At 34.0% G+C, this 22,390-nt stretch overlaps 4 protein-coding genes across 4 annotated transcripts; 3 read left to right on the top strand and 1 right to left on the bottom strand.

The window, feature by feature from the left end:
• Positions 1-326: 326 nt before the first annotated feature.
• Positions 327-1,970, bottom strand: LOC112788967 (uncharacterized). The gene is made up of 2 exons (XM_025830653.3): positions 1,829-1,970; positions 327-1,065 (listed from the first exon to the last, which is right to left on the bottom strand). Exons 1-2 carry the CDS (start codon positions 1,877-1,879, stop codon positions 532-534), a joined length of 585 nt encoding a protein of 194 aa, XP_025686438.1. The 5' UTR covers positions 1,880-1,970; the 3' UTR covers positions 327-531.
• Positions 1,971-8,399: 6,429 nt separating this feature from the next.
• LOC140182861 (uncharacterized) lies at positions 8,400-11,075 on the top strand. The gene is made up of 2 exons (XM_072230472.1): positions 8,400-8,796; positions 8,881-11,075. The coding sequence occupies exons 1-2, from the start codon at positions 8,400-8,402 to the stop codon at positions 11,073-11,075; spliced, it is 2,592 nt and encodes an 863-aa protein (XP_072086573.1).
• Positions 11,076-11,090: 15 nt separating this feature from the next.
• On the top strand, positions 11,091-13,520 carry LOC140182859 (uncharacterized). The gene is made up of 4 exons (XM_072230469.1): positions 11,091-11,133; positions 11,452-12,050; positions 12,285-12,417; positions 12,979-13,520. The coding sequence occupies exons 1-4, from the start codon at positions 11,091-11,093 to the stop codon at positions 13,518-13,520; spliced, it is 1,317 nt and encodes a 438-aa protein (XP_072086570.1).
• Positions 13,521-20,566: 7,046 nt separating this feature from the next.
• On the top strand, positions 20,567-21,781 carry LOC112788965 (BURP domain-containing protein BNM2A). Its single transcript, XM_025830652.3, has 2 exons — positions 20,567-20,767; positions 20,847-21,781. Exons 1-2 carry the CDS (start codon positions 20,693-20,695, stop codon positions 21,657-21,659), a joined length of 888 nt encoding a protein of 295 aa, XP_025686437.1. The 5' UTR covers positions 20,567-20,692; the 3' UTR covers positions 21,660-21,781.
• The last annotated feature ends 609 nt before the right edge of the window (positions 21,782-22,390 follow it).

Here is a 22,390-nt window from a genome sequence, read left to right as displayed (position 1 = left end):
AATAGATGTATAATTAATTTATTTTTAATATATTTTTTCTATTTTAATGTGTATTCAACTAATAATTAATTTTAATATATACCTAACATGTTATTTAAATTATGGATTTGTCCCTAATTTTAGAATTGGTTCAATTTTATGAGAGATATAATTATTCATATTAGTTTTTCTTATCAGATTAAGTTATTGAAAAAAAGTAGTATCATCCCATGATATTTACCAATCAAAGCAAAGCCATCGTTAGTCATCGCAGGCGGAATTAGACTAAATTTTTAGAGAGAAGCAAAAATTAATTTTATAATATAAAGAGATTAGACTAAATAATATTATGGGGGACTGAAGTAAAATTTTATATAATTTATAAAAAAGCCTAAGATTTAGAGGGAATCATTGTCCCCCTTTCTAATTTACATGAGACTCCGATTCTGAACCATTATTATTTGGACCATGAAAGAACTGGCCGATTTATTATGTATTCAATACATAGAAAGTAATAACTGCACTCAAATTTCCAATTGTGCGTTAGTCCATCTAGTCATTATACTTAGTGACACTTGGAATGGGTTCAAATTCTTTATTATAAGTAGTAACACTTGGTCTTGGTTCAAATTCACTCTTCTTTAACTTGGAATGAATATTGTCATTGTTGTAAGCTGTAACACTTGGCCTTGGCTCAAATTCGTTGTTCTTTATCATGACATTAGCATTGTCATTGTTGTAAGCAGTAACACTCGGTCTTGGCTCAAATCCACTATTTTTCAACTTGGATTGAATGTTATCATTGTTGTAAGCAGTAACACTTGGTCTTGGCTCAAATTCTTTATTCTTCAACTTAGAATGAATATTGTCATCATTGTAAGCTGTAACACTTGGTCTTGGTTCAAAATCTTCTAGAATCATCTCTATTTCCATTATCACTTTCTTCTCTTCACATTTCTGCTTATTAGGACCTTCATCAAGTAATATCTCTTGAGCATTTGGCTTATTCTCAGCCTTCAATTGGAGAAGGCTTTGAAATCCTTCTACCATTCCTGGCTCTTTTCTTGATTCCACAGAGGTAACAACCTTATCCACAAAAAATATGAGAACATCAATACAATAATCTCATCAACTCCCAATTCAGGAAGGTAACATTAGATAATTTTAATTTATAAACAAATATAAAAATGAATAATTAAAAATAATTTCAAGATTAATTATTAAAAATTCCACTGTAGAATTATTTATGCATGATTTTAGAATATAATGAAGCATATAATGCCTAGCACAAAAAAAGCGGGGTGTATATGCTATGTTCCTCGTAATATTTCTTCGATATATATTAACTACTTTGTTAGTTTCTATAATTTTATTAAATTTATAATTAGATTTTTATAATTTTTTTAAATTTAATTTTTAGGTTATTTTTTATTTTATAATTAAAATTTTGTCAATATAAAAATTATTAGAGTTAACAAATTTTTTTTTTATAAATTAAAAATATTCACAATTAAAAATTTAATTAGATATTAGATCATATATTTTTTAGAAGTAATATTCTATTATTTTTAATATTTTTGATACAAAAATAAATTTAATTATAAAATTAAAAATAATATAAAAATCTAATTAAATATATATATATTTAATTATAAATTTAGTAAAATTATAAAGATTTATGAATAATTAAATTATATATATATACTCTAAGTTACTATTGAGTATGAATTGATTGTTGACGTTAATGAAGGAGTACTAGAATGCGAGAACAAATAATGAGTTAAAGACAATAATGAAGTACACCATTATAATCAAAAGTGCAAATAAATGAATGAAAAGGAAAGCATACCAAAAGGAGGAAGAGAAGGGAGAGGGAAGCAAGAGTAGTTGGCTTCATCATGATTCTCAAGCCTCACTTTTTCTATTATTGCTTTGTTTGTATAGTATGTATGAGTGTGGAATGATAGGTCATCTAATCATCTATTTATAGGATAAGCAGCATATGATAGTGGAATATCATATAAATTATTACTGGATGACTATTATTTATAATTAACTTATGGAAAATTCAAAAGAATTATTTTATTTTCATCTGGAAAAATATTTTGTTTTGGTATATATATGTAGGTCCAAAAAATTATTAAAGAATTTGGATTTCTGTAAATTGATTTTAGAAAGCTCGAATTGTTATTTGGAATGAGTTGAACTAAAAATTTTATAATTAATCTTGTAGGGATATTAGAAAATGATTTTATTGAGATTTAATCCAAATGTTTTCAGAAATACTTGTGTTGAATAATGACCAAAAGAATAGAAAAATATTAGTGACTAAAAACTAAAATTTGCGGTCAATATACCAAAAATATATTTAAGGCAAAGTATTATTACTAATATATTAAGTATTTGTATAATTTAAATTATCATTGAATTTAACCAAGAAGGATATAGTTAGTGGTAAGTTAACTAGCTTCTGAATGAATAAGAGTATCAAGCTACATTGTAAATATCACTATAGCAAATACGAAGGATAACGGAGATTAATTGGTGGTTATTTATCAAATCGCTACAAATTAATAAGATAGAAGCAGTTATAATAGCGGTTTAGATTTTTGCTATAAAAAAAATTAAGATAGCAGCAGTTAATTTTTTAATTGTCGTAAGCCCGTGCTCTAAGTGTTCTGTCATCCACTCGACCAGAATTCTAGAATTCTAAAGTCTGAATCATTCTTCTTTCTCCAACCTAGTTTTTCTTTGACTAGCAACGTAGTACCACCCCAGCGTCTCTGTTAGAATCATATAACCACCACCATCGATCATCCACCTTCGCCGAATAACCACCGTAAAAACCCTTTCTCTCTTTCTTTTTTCCTGTCTGCTGCCTTCTTTTCTGTCTCGCCGCTGGCTACCATCCAATGTCTCTGTGACCATCTTCTTCTTCTCATCACAACCTTGCATTGTGGCTCTCTAGCTCACCCCTGCCTCCCTCATTCCCAGTCGCAGAATCAGAACAGAGCTATTCTAGTTCCAGCTAGTTCAGATGCAGCAGCAACTGGTCACTGCCACTGTATATCCCTCTCTCCTGATTCTTGCTCTGTTCTTTGACTCAGGTTTTCAGATCACCTTTTCTTCTCTAATCTATTTTAGTTAATTTAGGATTAGTTATATGTTGATTGTAGTGTTAATTTAATTTGGTTAGGATTATTTGTTGCTGTTAGTTGAATTTATGTTAGAATTAATGTTAGTTTATACATAATTAAACATGTTTTTAAGAGCTTCTTGAGTTTGAATTTTAATTTATTTGAATTTATTGATTGATACTTTATTAAATTCTTGCAAAATGCTGCTGATTTTTTATGCCATTAATACTGAATTTTAATTTGGTATTACGAAAAATGTTTATTAATGTTATTTTATGTTGTTTATGTTTTTGCATGCTAAGTGTTTGATAATATGCTAAATATTTTAAATATGTTTTACCATATTATTCCAAATAATTTCGACAATATTTTGCTACATTTTGGCACTAATAAGTGCAATTATGAAAGTTTAATTCCTGTTGTACTTTAACTTCTTGATACTCTTTTACACTTTTTGATATTCAAAATGTGGTGTTTTATGAGAACATGATATATATATATATATATATATATATATATATATATATATATATATATATATTTGAATATCAAAAAGTGTAAAAGAATATATAACTTTATGTATTATTGTGAAGAGATCTTTTTGCAACAACAAGATTTTTATATATACAATTTTTTTTAGATTATTACAACAATTATATCCATAAAATTAAATAGGAGAAATGACAAAAGCAACTCTAAAATATAATTAGTCATCTCCATCGATATTATCAACCAAAGACAATTAAATACTGATGAGAGCCACTGTCAAAAAATAAAACAGTAAATTAACCAAAAAAACAAACATATACATTAAATTAATAAAGAAAATTCATTGCATAATGAAGAGAAAAAAGGAGATAAATATTAAATTGGTATTTAGAAAATGGTATTTAATTTTTATTATTGACAAAATAATTCTTAAAAGATTTTAAAATTTGACAAGCGTGCTCTCGAACTTGGCGGAGCACATCTCCGACAAGCACGCTGCTGACGTGACCACCGTATTTTGCTGAGATGGCAAAAATCCTCCCCAACTCTAGTCCTTCCCCTCTCCAATGCACTCTCTCTTCCCCACCCAACACACTCTCTCCCTTCTCATCCTCACACATATACTAAAAGTTACCAGCAACAAACTACCAAGAATCCTACTCCATATGAGAATGGCTAAATGTCAATGTAAAAATTTCTCCTCTTAGTTTCTATTATGATGGCAATAAAAACTTGAAAATATGTTCATAAGCTTTACAACTAAAGATAAAGATATCTCATCTAGCCACATTTTCTACTTCATTATTAAGAAAGTACCAAACCCAGAAGGATCCTTTTATATCCAGGTTCAAACCATAAACACAATTCACTCTCTTCCAAAGTGAGTCAAAGATCATTACTTTAATGGCTAAATACTTACCCCACAGCAATTTCAGAAAAAAATGAGAAGTCACAAATTATATTCCTTCTTATTATTGTTGTTCTTATTCTTTTGAGAAGGTTGAGAAGCACGACACACAGAAGCAGAGGCGGAGGCAGATAAGGCAAATCACGGTGAAGCCAAGACAACTGTTTCAACACAGACAGAAGAGACACGACAAGGCAGCGACTGACGGCGAGTATCGAGCAGATATGAGCGGCAAATAGAGGTGAGCAGCGAGCTGTTGGGATCGAAGCACGAGCTATATCAACGAGCTGTTGCGAGCAGCGATTGGCGGCGGGGAGACGAGGCACAACTACCGGCGAGAGGCACGGAGACGAGGTCGATGAGTGAGGCGCCGCTGCTGTGTGTCCTGTTCTTTTGCTTGACCGCATGGAGAGAAGCGGGACGGTGCAGGGATGACGCAACAAGGCAATGACTATGCGGCTTTTTGAGGGTGAGAAGTTGAGACGTCGTTTTGGCCCGTCTCATAGTGAGAGAGCAAGAGTGTATTGGGGTGGAGGAAGGGAGGATTAGGATTGGAAAATTTTCACTTATTATTGATCTAATTTAATTATTAATTACATCTAAGTAATTAGTCTAGGAATGCTGCCATCTTAGCAAAATACGGTGACTACGTCAGTAGCGTGGTCGCTAGAGATATGCTCAAGCAAGTTCGGGGACTTGCTTATCAAAATTTAAAATCTTTCAGGGAATATTTTGTCAATAACAAAAGTCAGGTACCATTTTATCAGTGTTAGAATTTTTCGAGTACCAATTTAAAATTTACCTTGAAAAAAAAATTACAAACTTGACTTAAAATATTTAATATTAATTTTCTTTTTGTCTTTGACAAACTCATCAAGTCTATCAGAATATATTAGAATGAATTAGTATTTATTAGAATTATTTAGTAATCTGAATATTTATTATAGAATATTACGTCTTTATTATTACGATTCCCTTCATACTTATAAATACTATTTTATATTGTATCATTTTAGACAACTTAAATATATTTAATAATACATAATTTTTTTTAATTTAGTTTCTTATTTTTAACAAAGCCCAAGAAAAGGACTAGGTCGGAGACCTCGAGGATGTCATGGCCATCGCTATCTCAAGCTGGTGGAACAAAAAGTATTATTAATAAAGAATTATTCAATGAGACAATCAGATTCTCTAGGATCCTCATCATCGACTATCTATCTAATCCCCTTGTCCCATATTCTTGTTCAATTTTTAATTTATTATTGTTGTTTTATTTATATTGTATGTTTTAGACTTTTAGCTAGAAAGAGTATCAATAATATGCAATATAATGCACGATGTAATTCTAGGAAAGCCTTCTAATAATTTGGTCCATCATTATTTAAAATTTAGATTTGTTCGTAACTTTTTTTAGAGAAAAGAAACTCAGTAGAACAGGGTAGAACGAAATCATATAAATTATCTAAATAAAAACGCAATAAGAAAGCAAATTAAAATGACTAGTTTTATGCCTACCAATATACTAGCCCGACCTAATAACAAGACCTACCAATATATATACTAGATCTAATGAGACTATAATCGATTTTCAATTTCATGTTTGACAAAACCATCAACAATCAAATGTTACACCATTCTTTATATCTTACCAATGATTTATGTGAATAATTTCTCTAACTTCTCACTGTACCATAGAAGGCTTTTAGCGGCAAATTTTTCTTGAACTGCCGCTAAACAGCTTAGCAATGGTCTCCATCCTTTAAGGAGTTGGTAAATGATTTTGCGACGATTTTCAACAACAGCTAACAGCTAATATAATCACTGCTAAATAAATACTGATTTGCGATGATTTATAACTACTGATTATTTTTTTTACAAAAAGATATTCTCCTATCTACTAATCAAATACATATTCTAAATAATAACAAAGAATTCAATAAAGTAACAACTCAAGCAACAAATAATGTTCAACAATTTCAATATCTTTTTTAGGTAACACACATATATATAATTTCTATGCTGAATAATACCTAATTTATTCAATTTCTCTTTAATAAGACAACTAAAACAAATCTGGTGATCAGAACCCTAATTATATAGTCTATATTTTAAATAATATAAAATTGAATAAATCTTAAAATGCTGAAAATAAAATTGGAATAAAATAAAATAGATTTAAAGAATAAGATTAAAATTTTGACAAAAGGTGAGGGTATGTAAAACTTTTGCTTTTTCCCTTCCAAAAATTAGTATTTTAATCTCATCATTAAGCACACCATAAACGTTCTACATCAAAATAAACATCATGCAAAAGATTTCTTACTATGTGATGTGGGGGCCTTCGCACTGCACTAAATTATCTTCATTTTGTATAGATTTTAATCATACTAAGTGTATATCAGAATTAATTATTAAAATTAGTTAATAATAGAAAATATTATTAAAATATAAAATATATATTAAAAATAAATTAATATATATATATTTATATAAAAATATATAACAATTAATTTTAATATACAAATAATATTTATTATTAGAATAAAATACAAATTAAAGTGGCAGCTTCAAATACATGATCAAGTTATTAACGGTCTGGGAAATTGTACAATCATATACATGACAAAATAAGATTTAGTGAATCTCTTCGATCAGAAGATTTGCTTGAAAATAATACGATTTACGATAAATTTCACAAAAAAAGGTGATTACACACACACACATATATATATATATATATATATATATATATATATATATATCAATGTGTTTGCTATATAGCTACTATATTCAATCGCATAATTATATTGCTTATATATTGATTAGTTACCAAGTATTTCCGTTTAATGATTAATTACTAGTTTAAATGATTATTCACACATGAAAAAAGAGATAAAATTATACCTAGTGCGTGTTTCATTTTCACTTTTGCTTTTTCAGCTTTTTCCTTTTTCCTTTTACCTCAAAACATAATTTTCACGTTTTTTTATTGTTTGTTGTTTTATATGGTTGTTAGACGTCCTTTTAGCTAGGAAGAGTATCAATATTTCAAATCATTCATAATGTCATGTTAACTGTACGTAAAATTGATAATTAAAATTTGTTAAATAATTTAATTAATTTGACTAAATTTTTATCTAATAACTATTAATTATTAATTTTATGCAAAATTAACTGCACATAATTGTTCAACATAAATTAAAACCTTCAAATAATTTTAGCAATTTGAGTCCACCCTCTAAAACCGTCTAACGTAGGGTTTTAGCGACTTGGGATAGACTGATTTCATGGGTTAAATGAAATAACCAAAGTTTAAAAATTCAACTCAAGTATCTAAATAATTTAATACAAAAAATAAAATACTTTTTAATGATTGTTGATATGGTCATCATTAATACGAGTTATATATTTCGGTCTTCTAATCGTTATCGGCAAGCACCATAACTCGTCATCATTCGTTATTACTCGGACTTGATGAGCTATAACTCGGTAACGTTAACATTTTTACAACCGACGTCTCAAAACGGCACAATAAGAAACCGACGATTTATTGCTGAAAATATAAACGGACGAGAAGCTCTCCATATAAAGGGGGGAAAAACATCTCGTTAAGGTAAGTTTTTTTTACTGTATTCCGAATACTGACTTAAGCATCGGAGTGCCTTTGCAGGTACACTTCCCCTGTTTTTCATTGCTCGCATTCTTGCATAACAATAACCATAAGAAGCTCGAACTCAGAAGGACGGACGCTCAACATTCCAGCCTATAGCTCGGCCGATCCCGAGGAGTGGAAGCCGATCTTTTTCCCAGGCAAGATCAATTGGCGCCCACCGTGGGGCAAAGGAAATCATATTTTTTTGGTCCCATCGCTTCCATCTGCATCCATGGCTGACGTACCACCTCCTTCACTGTCCGAACTCATGCGAATGGTAGCTGAGCTGCAACAAGCTAATCAACGAGCGGCTGACGAGAACCAAATAATGGCTGCTCAAATTGCCGAACTAAATCATGCTCGGATTGAACACAACGATGCTCGTCAGGCGGAAGACGAGGAGCATCAGTCCCAACCGACTCATGTTTTAGAAACCGCTCGAAACGAAGAGCAGCAGCCCGAAGACGAGAAAGAAGAGTCCGAGGATGCTGTAGGCCCCTTCACAGAAGAAGTAATGAACTTCGAACTGCTGAAGAGGTTCACTCTGCCGTTGACCCTCACGCCTTATGATGGATTCGGAGACCCGAGGAAGTTCATAAAGAAATTCCGATCAATAATGATCGTCAATGGTGCATCAGATACAATTTTATGTCGTTGTTTTCCGAATTATTTAGACGGTCCTGCACTTGATTGGTTGTGTGCTTTGCCTGCAGGTTCCATTTCGCGCTTTCATCAGTTGGCGAAGTTATTTGAAGAACATTTCGCTGGATCTGCAATATACTTGCACGACTCCGATTACCTGAACACTATCAAGCAAGGACCAAACGAAAGCTTAAAGGACTATATGACTCGCTTCACCAAGATCGCAATCAGCATACCAGATCTCCACCCCGAGGTCCATCTGCACGCAATTAAAAGCGGCCTCCGACCCGGGAAGTTCCAGGAGACGATCGCAGTAGCAAAGCCGAAGACTCTAGCAGAATTTAGAGAGAAAGCAAAAGGACAAATTGACATCGAGGAGCTCAGACAAGCTCGGAAATCTGACAAGTCACACTTCCGTGAAGAAGATAAGAGCTCATCCATTAAGAAAAGTTTTAAACTAACACCTCGATTCGATTCTTATACGCAGTTTAACACCAAGAGGGAAGACATAATCAAGGAAATCTTGAACTCCAAACTAATCAAGCCACCGAGAAAAGCCGGCACATACCAAGATGCAAAGAACGTGGACAAATCAAAGTACTGCACTTTCCACCAGAAACACGGCCACAATACCGATGATTGTGTGGTCGCCAAAGATCTTTTAGAACGACTAGCAAGACAAGGACACCTTGACAAATACATTGGTGGTCACATCCAAAAGCGCGGCCCTAGTTCCACAACAAACGACCTCTCTGAACAACACCGAGGAAAAGAGAAGGCATCTTCAAACCAATATGAAAGACCACGAGGTATAATCAATTGTATTTCAGGAGGATACGCAAGTGGAGGATACTCAAACTCGGCAAGGAAAAGATCGTTCAGAGCAATATGCTCGGTAGACGGACCGAAACAAGATGTAACAATCACTAATCCACAACCAGAAGTCACTTTCACACATGCCGACTTTAACTCCAACATACAAAATTTGGACGACCCTGTGGTAATCACCCTCCAGCTAGGAGATCTATTAGTGAAAAAACTACTCTTAGATCCCGGGAGCAGTGCCGATGTTCTGTTTTACTCCACATTTCAAAAGATGAAGCTCAGTGACAACATGCTACAATCCACAGGAGGAGACTTGGTCGGCTTCTCAGGAGAACGGGTTCCAATACTCGGGTCAGTGTGGTTACAAACCACACTGGGTGAGCAACCTCTTTCCAAAACTAATGATATTCAATATTTAGTAGTCGATTGTTTTAGTCCATATAACCTTATCATCAGCCGACCTTTTTTGAATAAGTTTGGCGCCATTGTATCTACAGTTCATCTCTGTGTGAAGTTTCCACTGCAGGACCACCAGGTTGTCACAATCCACGGCGACCATAAAGAGGCACGACAATGTTACAACATCAGCATGAAATTCCAAAATCGCTCAACGCAACAAGTCAACAACGTCGGCCTAAACCAAAAGGAGCACACGCTAGCCGAACTGGACCCAAGAGCTGATTTTCTCGATCGCCCAAAACCCTCCGATGACCTACAAAAAGTGTATTTCAACAATGACTCTAATAAATTCACATATGTCGGTACCTCACTCAATGCATCTGAGTTGCAGGCTATAACAACCTTCCTGCAAGAACACGCCGACCTTTTCGCATGGACACCATCAGACATGCCTGGAATCGACCCACATATCATCAATCATAGACTAGCAATAAACTCGTCAATCCGACCAGTGCAACAGAAGAAACGTAAACTCGGCGAAGAAAAAAAGAGAGCGTCATTGGAAGAAACACAAAAGCTCATCAACGCCGAATTTATCAAAGAGATCAGATTCACCACCTGGTTAGCCAATGTGGTAATGGTAAGAAAACAAAACGGTAAGTGGCGCATGTGCGTTGACTTCATTGATTTAAACAAAGCATGCCCAAAGGATTCTTATCCTCTGCCATCCATAGACTCTTTAGTAGACAATGCGTCAGGCTACGCTACTTTAAGTTTTATGGATGCATATTCAGGGTATAATCAAATAATGATGCACCCCTCTGATCAAAATAAAACAGCTTTTATCACTGATTTCGGTAACTATTGTTATAAAGTTATGCCATTTGGATTAAAAAACGCAGGTGCAACTTACCAACGCCTTATGGATAAGGTTTTCGCCAAACAAATCGGCAGGAATATCGAAGTTTATGTCGATGATATGGTCGCCAAAACAAAAATCGGAGATAACCACATCAGCGACCTTACAGAAATATTCGGCTAGATCCGCCAGTATAACATGCGCCTCAACCTCGAGAAATGTGCATTCGCAGTTCAAGGGGGTAAGTTTTTGGGTTTTTTGCTAACATGCAGGGGAATAGAAGCAAATCCAGACAAATACCGAGCAGTGCTGGACATGGCCAGCCCTAAAACAGTAAAAGAAGTTCAGCGCCTCACAGGACGACTCGCTGCACTTTCCAGATTTGTTCCTTGCCTTGCCTCAACTTCTATTCCTTTTTTCCAAACAATTAAAAAGAAAAATAAATTCGAATGGAACGACGATTGAGAGAAGGCATTTTCAAAATTAAAAACAACACTCTCTCAACCGCCGATTTTACAAAAATCCCTACAAGGGGAGGATTTATTTCTATATCTGTCAGTTACTGATTGGGCGATAAGCTCGGCCCTTGTTATAGAGAGAAACAAAGTTCAGCATCCAGTATACTTTGTCAGTAAGACCCTCCAGCATGCCGAACTCAACTATCCAAGGATTGAGAAGCTCGCACTAGCACTGATATTCTCGGCGCGACGTCTCCGACCTTACTTCCAGAGCCACGTTATCCACGTCAGAACCGATCACCCAATAAGACAAGTGTTACACAAACCAGCAATCGCAGGTCGACTCATAAAATGGGCAGTCGAACTATCTGAATTCGACATCAGATACCAATCCCGAGGACCGATTAAGTCACAATTCCTGGCGGATTTCATCGCCGAGCTTACAATACCATCCGAAGAGGATCATGCAAAACAGTGGATCTTATATGTGGATGGCTCTTCAAATAACGGAGGCTGTGGTGCAGGAATTCGTCTGGAGGCCGACGATGGATTCATATTGGAACACTCAATACACTTAGCTTTCAAAGCGAGCAACAACAAATCCGAGTATGAAGCACTACTCGCCGGACTCCGACTCTGTTTAGATCTTCAAATCTCGACGATCAAGGTATACTGTGATTCATTGTTAGTCGTACAGCAGGTAAACGACCTTTTTCAGGTAAAAGATCCCCTACTCTCTAAATACTTGCTATTAGTAAAAAAGTTAACAAAAAAATTTTTCAAATTTGAAATAGAACATATACCACGCGAACAAAATCAAAGAGCGGATATCTTATCTAAGCTCGGCAATACACAGTCCGAGCTATCTACACTGCAGCAGTTCACAATAACATCACCCACTGTTACTCTGACAAACGTGTTAAGTGTTTCACAGGTAACAGATTGGAGGAACGACTTTATACACTATTTACAAACAGGTAGTATACCAGAAGGGGTCGAGAGCAATAAAAAGTTCCGACGGCAAGCATCTTCCTTCACAATCCTCAATGGAACACTATATCGACGAGGTTATACTCGGCCTCTACTCAAATGTCTCAACAAGTCAGAAGCCGACATAGCTTTGGCAGAGGCACATGAAGGAATCTGTGGCACACATACAGGAGCTCGGAGTTTAGCATCCAAGATCCTCCGAGCCAGATTCTTCTGGCCGACTTTGAAACAGGACAGCCAACAAAAAATCAGGTCATGCAACAATTGCCAAAGGCACGCACCACTGATACACATACCTGCCGAGAAATTACATCATTCCGACATCAATTGGCCATTTAACCAATGGGGTTTAGATATACTCGGGCCTTTTCCTACGGCACCGGGCCAGGTAAAATTTCTTATTGTCAGCATTGATTATTTCTCCAAATGGGTGGAAGCCCAACCTTTAGCAAAAATAACATCACAGCAAATGATTTCATTCGTTTGGAAAAATATTATTTGTCGTTTTGGCATACCTCAACATATCACAACTGACAACAGACGCCAGTTCGTCGATCAGAAATTTCAAACTTTTTTGCAGAATCTCAAAATAAAGTAACACTTCACCTCTGTTGAACATCCTCAAACAAACGGACTAGATGAGGCTGCAAACAAGGTCATCCTTCATGCACTAAAGAAAAAGCTAGATGACGCCAAAGGACTTTGGGCCGAACTAATACCTGAAGTCTTTTGGGGATACAACACCACCCCACAAACATCAACAAAGGAAACCCCATTCAGACTGGTATATGGCTCGGAGGCCATGATTCCCCTGGAGATCTCCCAGGAATCCATCCGAACTTACATCGACAATCAAGACGAAGCTCGTAGAACCGAGCTCGACATCTTTGAAGAAGTAAGAGACATCGCCACCTTGAAGCAACGCGCAACACAGCAAACAATCGCCCGACAATACAACAAGTCGGTTAAAAGCAGATCATTTGTGAAAGGAGACTTAGTCCTCCGCAAAACCGAAGCTGCTCGGAAACCACCCTCACATGGGAAGCTCGCCGCAAACTGGGACGGTCCATACCGAATATCAGAAGTACTCGGCAACGGGGCATACATACTTGAATTAATCGATGGAAAAGTATTGCCCAATACCTGGAATGTTTCATCCCTAAAGAAGTTCTACAGTTAAAAATCAGGGACAGGCTGGTACTCTTTTTCCTACTACCAAGTTTTTGTCCCAAAGGATTTTTGCTTGGAGAGGTTTTAACGAGGCCAGCCTACCTGAAAGTTTGTATTCAAACAATTATGAATTTACCACCAACATCATCTCATTACAGTCAAATTATGCAATTTGTATCTCCTATCATTATCATTTCTCAAAATAACTCGGTAAATAGCAATGCTCGGCTATATATGCAACCTGCCATTACTCGGCAGTACATTCAATAAACAAAATGCTTTACCACAAAAAGGAGAGCACTAACTTCCAATAAACATTCAAGCAATTCAAAACCAAGATATCAATGTTTTTTCAAGGACTATCACCAATCTATCAATGTTCAAAATATCTACCGACTTACAAAATAAAACCAAAATACCAAACAAAGTAACAAACTACATTTTCTGCTTGATCTTCAGCATCACCATCATCTTCAACCATCTTGCCATCACGCACAACTTTCCCCGGATCCATGCCGGACAGGTCAGCTTCCGGTGCCAAAAACTTTGCTTGTAACAAAGCCCTTTCAAACCCCTCAACAAAAGAATCCAGAATTTCATCAGCCTTTTTCTTCTGCACATCCTTTAATTCAGCAGTTACCTCAATAAGACGAGATTGTACGCTCGCCAAATCACTCTCTTTCTTCTTCAGATCTTCCACATCCCGAGCATAATTATCTTTCGTCTCCTTCAATAACTTCTCGGCCTCAGTTAGCCGTACCTGAAGCTCGGCAGCAACACTTTTACTTTTCACTAACTCTTCCTTCAGAACAAAAACCTCCCCTCTATCTGCAGAAACTTTCTTACATTTCAACTCTTGGCTACGCCCAAGACTGGCAAGACGAAGACCAACAACCTACACAAAAGAATACAAAAAGCTTGTAAAAAATTCAAAAAACACCAAGTGAGGCAGAAAAGTTAGCCCATTACCTGCATATACTGACCAATCGCCATGTCTCCAACCTCTTTCGCAAGCGAAACATCGGCCGACGACTGACAATACTCGTCCACTACAGCCATATAAGGATATTCTCTCCCCCAGACAGACAACCCCTCACTTTGTTCAGAAATTTCGTGAAGCCTTTTTTGGTTACCCATAAAAGCTTGTATCTCCTCGACAGGAACCCCAAACGACTTCTCCTCAGAGTCATCAGACAGGTCAACAAGATCGGACTTCTTCTTCCTTTTAACAATAACCTTCCTCCGACCTTGCCGAGGCTGGGTAACCTCACCAGTCCCAGCAATTTTCTCAACATTAGAAGATGAAACTTCCTTCTCCAAGTTCTTATTCTTGAAACGTGTCCTCAAAGACGCAGCTGAAACCCCAGGATATTTACCACCTACAAAAAATAAGGAGCATCAGATATCTGAAAAGAAATAGCAACTACATCACAAACAACCCTATCACTCACCTAAATACTTTAAAACAGCATCTTTATCCTCTTCCCACTTCAGAAGCTTATACATTGAAATCAGGTCTCCCCGACCGATGTTCTCAACAAGAAACTCAATCAAACAAGCATTTCTCGGAAGAATAACTTCGGGTCCGAGTATATTCTGAGGTTTCGAGCACCAATATAATGGGAACTTCTCAGCCAGATTTTCATCTACGAAAAATGGAAAATCCTTTTCCAAACCCCTAACCTTAAAGTACATCTCCTTGAAATCTTTGAAAGAAGACTTATACAACCTGAAAATGCCAAACCCAGGGGTGCTGTTGAAATTTACCCAACCCCCTTTCCACACCCCTTTAGCTTGGAATAGTGAGAAGAAAAGGTCAACAGAGGGTACCTGCTCCAGAAATTCCATTAGAATTTCAAAAGAACGCAAGAATGCCCACCCATTCGGATGAAGCTGCGATGGAGCACAATTCAACTGTTTAAGGATCTGACACTCGAAATCTGTAAAGGGTAACCTCACTCTCAATTCTTCCAGAACACAGCTGCGCATGTAGAAAAATTCAAAACCACTCCCACGGTGATAAACCCTATCATTTACACTACATGGCAGTAACTCAACCCCAACTCCAGAACCAGGCCTCACCAACTTACTTACATCTACCTCCCTCACGGCAGCCTCATCACAAAATAACGACACCCGAGACCTCACATCATCCCCAACCCAATCGTAAGACCAATCTACTTTACCCTTCTTCTCCTTCTCAAACCCCATCAAAAACACAATAAAACAAACATGCAACCAACAAACAGAAAGAAGAAGAAGGAAGAAAAAAATCACAAAAACGCAGACATAGCCATACCTCTCTTGCTCATTCTTCACAGAGAAGGAGAAAATCAAAATGCAGAAGTTCCAATCAGTAAAAGTTATTAATCAAAATAAAAACGTTTCAAATATCACCATTGCATCAATCACACGAAAGGACGAACGGAACATTGGAAACTACCAAAACATTAATGAAGCACCCACTCATTCTCTCTCCTCAATAAACAACAAACACGTTATCCAACGTGGCACAAACAAAGTTCCTTTAATGAAGTACGTTGAACTGGGGGCCCACTCAGAAATCCACTCAACCGAGTTATAACTCATCACAAAAAGCTCAACCTGCTTCATTAAAAAACTTTCCACAGGCTAAACTTGGGGGCTGTGATATGGTCATCATTAATACGAGTTATATATTTCGGTCTCCTAACCGTTATCGGCAAGCACCATAACTCGTCATCATCCGTTATTACTCGGACTTGATGAGCTATAACTCGGTAACGTTAACATTTTTACAACCGACGTCTCAAAATGGCACAATAAGAAACCGACGATTTATTGCTAAAAATATAAACGGACGAGAAGCTCTCCATGTAAAGGGGGGAAAAACATCTCGTTAAGGTAAGTTTTTTTTACTGTATTCCGAATACTGACTTAAGCATCGGAGTGCCTTTGCAGGTACACTCCCCCCGTTTTTCATTGCCCGCATTCTTGCATAACAATAACCATAAGAAGCTCGAACTCAGAAGGACGGACGCTCAACATTCCAGCCTATAGCTCGGCCGATCCCAAGGAGTAGAAGCCGATCTTTTTCCCAGGCAAGATCAATTGTTTTATCACAGAAGATATTAAGAAGAATGAATGAGTTTTGAATACACCGCTAGATTCAATTGCAAACTTTTTGACAGCTTTACTAGTTACTCTTTAAATATTTTAATTCCATGTTTATAATTTTTCTCTCTCGTTATGTGAATTCTGGATTTGTTTCAAATAATTTTAGAATTGGTTCAATGTACACTTTACTATATCCATCTTAAATATAAAACTGAACTAGTCATAAAATATTCATAACAAAATTGAAATTAATTTAAATTTTAAAAATATAAAATTAAAATTTTGACAAAGATTGAGAATAAAAACCCTCTTTGAAAAATTTATTATTTTAACCACAACATTAAAACGTTACAAATATTATATGAATTTAATTTTGATATATTGTTAACATCATTAAAAGTAATTATTATTTTGTATTGACCACATAATTAATGATTATCTAAAAGAACGAATGTAATTATATAATTGTGTAAAATATTTGACATTGTTAATACATTAAAATTAAACTCATATTATATTTGCATAAAAAAGTAACATTATGCAAGAGATTAGTTATGATAATGTGTTTGGGCAGCTATGAATATTTAGTTAACAATGACAATGGGTAAGATAGAGTTGAGTTTAGTAGAATATAGTTTAAACTCAACTTTAATTCTATGGACAGGTTAAATTTGTTACTAAAATTCAATTCTATCTGCCGGTTAAGAACAACCTAAACTTAATTCTATCTATAGTTAATCTGTCAATATTCGATTCTATCCACAAAATTTTATAAATATGTTATATTATTATATAATCTAATAAGCATGTAAATTAAAAATTCAATACAAATAATCATTTCACAAACAACACAATTATACCATAAACAATATAATCACATCAAATATTCAATTCTACATAAGAGTCTTTGCTTAACTTAATAACACAAACACAAATACAAGATTATGATATAATATTGTATTTTTATATTACTAAAATAAAATTAGTTTTTATATATACAAAAGTGTTAAATTATTAATTGATGATATTGGTTTAATAGTAAAGATTTTTTGTACTAAGTGAGAGTTCTTTGGTTTAACACTCACCTATAACATTATATATATATAGGGTGCAGGTTGATCGGGTAGGGTTGATACTCAATCCGCACCCTATCCACTTCGCAGTCAACCCTAATCATCGCATATTGGATTGGCAACCCTATTCAACTGAATTGGATAGAGTTGGATACCTACGAATAGGGTACATATTGTGACTCCTATATTTAGTTTTTTATTAGGATGCTTTATCTTAAAATAAATAAACAAATAAAAATGCTCTCATTTTTTGCACGACATTATTTTATAAATTCATTTTCGATTTGAATAAAATACAAGTCATTAACAGGCTCGGAAATTGAACAGTTATAAAATTACATGAGAAGACAAGATTTGGTGAATGTTTTCGATCAGCTCCGTATCTGAACCATTCATATATTATTATTAGGCAACTACTAGCATGCGTGCAGCGTGCTCAAAATTAAAGTTTAGGTGAAAATTCAGGTACAGCTAACTTCACGTAAATTTGATATCTGAGAGTCGTTAGATAATTTGATTGATTATTTAACTAAATTTTTATCTAATGATTTGCAAATATTAACTTCACATAAAGTCGACTTCACCTGAATTTTTACCAAGAATTTATGACAAATTTCACGAAGAAAGTGATGAGTTACGGTAATAACTAATTTAAATTTATACTACACCATATGTATATCGCAGATTATAAAATATTCAATCATATTACATGCATGTAGATAAAGAAAATCAGCAACTAATTAATCATCACTTATAAAAAAAACATATATTTAGTATTTCAAAAATTTTATTATACTATTATAAATAAATTTGCTTATTTCGTTTGTTGCAAATTTTATTATTCTACTATCTGTTGGAATATATGGCGAAAAGGTTGTCGGCCATTCTAACTTTAGTTGGTCGATGAGGGAGGAGATTGAAGGGAGTACAGTGGGGATTTATTGAGTATACGAGAATTTTATTTGTTTTTTTTTTTTAAAGAAGTGAGAAGCGTAAAAGTAAACATGTGGATTTGCACCAAAATGATCTTTAAACAATTTAGATTTGATATTGATACTGTGATTTTCTGGGGATTAGGTGATTTGAGACAAATTTTTTGAAGATAAAGTATGGTATGACGTCATCTTGATGGACGCTTGTCATTTACTGTTAGGACGTTCTTGGTAATATAATTATCGAATTATTTATGAGGGTTTTAAAAATACATATTCCTTTATCAAAGATGACAAGAAGATCGTATTAACAGTTACAATATGTAGATGGTTAAAAGAATCAAGTTGAGCTATACCTTTTCACATCTTTTAAATGCACTCATCAATAAAATCTTTCGCCAATACAAGATGAGCCTTTTTCAACTTAGAGAGAATAATGTAGGAGTCTTTTCCAATCCAGGGAGAATGATGCGGGAGCATGTATCTTTATGTTTGTGTCGTTAATTAAAATAGTATAACTTAACATATATTATTTATATTGTGTTATGAGTTAGTCCCACGTCATCAGAGTCATGAAAGTTTTCCTTCCCCTACTAGTATAAATATGCGTATATATCTACCCCTTTTGTTTATGAGTTGAATTGATTGAGTTATATATTGAAATAAGCTGTGTGCTTATTTTTTTCTAGACTCTTTGAGAGTAAGAGATGCATTCTTAGTTTAGCCAACCAAGGTGGGTTCTTGGCTATTTTTACCATAGTGGGGTTGTTATTTTGTGTCTTGTATCTTGTACCAGTGAGGTACCCCTTTCTTAGTTGGGTAAACACTAAGTGAAGAGTTAGGTATTAGCATAACCAAGTGTGTCAATTATGTAGAATTGGTGTGTGTAATATTTTAATTATAGTGGAAATTGCACCACTGTTGCGGTAGAGATTAGATGTAGGTTGCATTGCACAAGAATACATGATGGTGTCAGCTTCTCTCTTTCCTTCTATGTTTTATTCTCAAATATTCATGAGACAAAATAAAATTATTTTATAAATTTTTTGCTGCTGAGTTCAAATAAAATCTTAGTGTAAGTTTATAAGTTAAGTCTTATTTCATTAAACTAAAAAAAAGTCATAGATTTAACTCCTCTTTTCTAAGTTTTTTACAATTTTCAAAAGCTTTTATTTAAAAGAGAATATTATAAATATAACTATTTATACTATTTCTTTTTTTAAACTTTTAAAATGAGTGACTTTATAATATATTTTTTTTCACTTTTTCTTTCTTATCTCTCTCAAATCAAAACATAATTTTCACGTTTTTAGTTATTTAGTTGTGCATTTGTAATTATTTTTAAACACAAAACCAAAAACACATGTAACTTCTTGTGATATAAATTTTTATTATTATTTTATTAAAACTTATCTTAATTTTTGATAATATAATCTTTCTAAGCAAAATCTTCAGCTCATATTTTTCGTTTAAAACGTGAATTTATTTTTTATTTAAAAAATCTTAAAAGTTAGCAATATAATCGTTACAATATATATCATGAAACAATTCTTTGCAAAAACTTAAGTTAATTAATAAGAAGACACATAATTGATAATATATAAAAATCTCTTTTGAATTTATAATTTTTTTGGCATAAATATTTTTTTATCTTATATTTTTTTTTTCGTCATAAAAACTTTGATACCATCTTATAAAATTACTTTACTCAAAAAAACTAAAAAGAGATACATGAAAGATTATTTCATTACCCTAGCTATCAAACATGTGTCTCTATTAGATAATTCTGTATATGTAGTTGTATTTTTGGTGTTATCTTTATTTCAATGGAAAAATGACGTGCAGATAAGATTATATTATTATTATATGATATGATGTATCGTTGCGGAAATTATTTGCTTTGTTTTTTACCAATAATTTAGAATTAAATAATGCTGGTAACGGATCATATTTTTGCATTTTTTTACTTTAACTAATTTGAGCCACGTAGTACAATGGACCCTGCCTGATATCACTGTTCTTCATCTGAATTTAGTATCAAAGGGTGTGTATGTACTAGTTGAAATTCACAAAACTGTTCAATGCATTATTCAGCTACAAACATGGCTGAAAATGTTCTACCATGGATCCTCTTGCTCCATTTCCTACTTATCATGGTATAATAAATTATGTTCAATTATTCTTAGATTCATGCAATTTATGGAAACTTATAGTAATCTTATTATTGTTTTGCAGTGTTCATCTTATGGAATCATTGGAAGGGAGTTGGGTATGAATCATGGAGCAATAACATCTAATGATGATCACAAACATGATCATCATCATCATCATCATGACATAGACCCTTCTCTAATGGTGTTCTTGACAATGAAGGATTTGAAGGTAGGTCAAAGGATGCCAATTTATTTTCCCAAGAGAGATCCTTCAACTTCACCAAAGCTATGGCCAAAGCAAGAAGCTGATTCAGTTCCTTTCTCGTTGGAAAAACTCCCACAACTCCTCCAACTCTTTGGCTTCGCCGGCGATTCTGCGCAGGCGAAAGCCATGGAAGATACCCTGAGGGAATGTGAGAGCAAGCCTATCAAAAGAGAGGTCAAGTTCTGTGCAACTTCCTTAGATTCCATGCTTGATTTCGCTCAAAGCATTCTGGGAAAAGATTCCGGGTTTCGAGTCCTTTCGACTTCTCACAAGACTAAGTCTAGTGTGAGTTTCCAGAATTATACAATGTTAGAAGACATAAAAGAGATGGAAGCTCCGAAGATGGTGGCTTGTCACACCATGCCTTACCCTTATGGTGTTTTCTATTGCCATAGCCAGACAACTCTGAACAAGGTTTATAGGGTGCCACTTGAAGGTGACAATGGTGATAAGGTGGAAGCTATCGTTGTTTGTCATTTGGATACTTCAGAATGGGGTTCTTCTCATCCTTCATTTCAAGTTCTTGCTGTTAAGCCTGGAACCACTTCAGTGTGCCACTTTTTCCCTGCCGATAATCTTATCTTTGTTCCAAAAGTGGTTCAATCCGATGCTGGATTTTCTGCCATATGATGTTAGCGATTAATGTATGCATATGTTCCACTTACATAAAACTATTATCAATAATGTATGGATGTTGTGTGGTAAACTGTGTGCCTTCAAGGTAAAAAAACTCTTTTTTATTATCTTCATAAGCATAGCGTTGAATCTTAATGGTCTATCTAGTTTATCATTTTGAATAGAAATAATGTTTTGTGATTTGTAGTAATCAATTAGTTATTATTAGTATTTTTAATAGTATAAAATTATATTAATGATGTAAAATTATTAACTTTTTTTGTTAATTAAATACTAACCGAATTTTAATAAAAATGTTAGTCTTTAGACTTTCTCTTTTGAATAACCATATCCTATAGATAACTTTTATCAAATACTATCTCTTTATTAAGTAGATAACAAAAAATCTGAATAACATGAATAAATTTTTTACCTTACTAATCAAATAACAAAAATTTTTTTACCTTTTTTTTTATTTTTAACATTTATATTATTCACCTATACTTTTTCTTATTCATTTTAATTAGGGTTAAGTATGGTTTTGGTCCTAAGATTTTTAGCTAGAAAAGAAACCGTCCCCGACGTAATTTTTTATTTAAAATCATCCTTAACGTTTTTTTTCGTATTAAAATCGTCCTTTTAAATAAAATTTTTAATTTAATTCCTAAACTACCCCAATTTTAATATAAAAAAAACACGTTTTGGGGGAGGGGGGCAAAGGAAACGTGTTGGGGAGAAGGGAGAAG

The sequence above is a fragment of the Arachis hypogaea genome, chromosome 3 (genome assembly GCF_003086295.3).
Source record: "Arachis hypogaea cultivar Tifrunner chromosome 3, arahy.Tifrunner.gnm2.J5K5, whole genome shotgun sequence".
NCBI lineage: Eukaryota > Viridiplantae > Streptophyta > Magnoliopsida > Fabales > Fabaceae > Arachis > Arachis hypogaea.
This window is presented reverse-complemented; position numbering and strand designations above follow the sequence as displayed.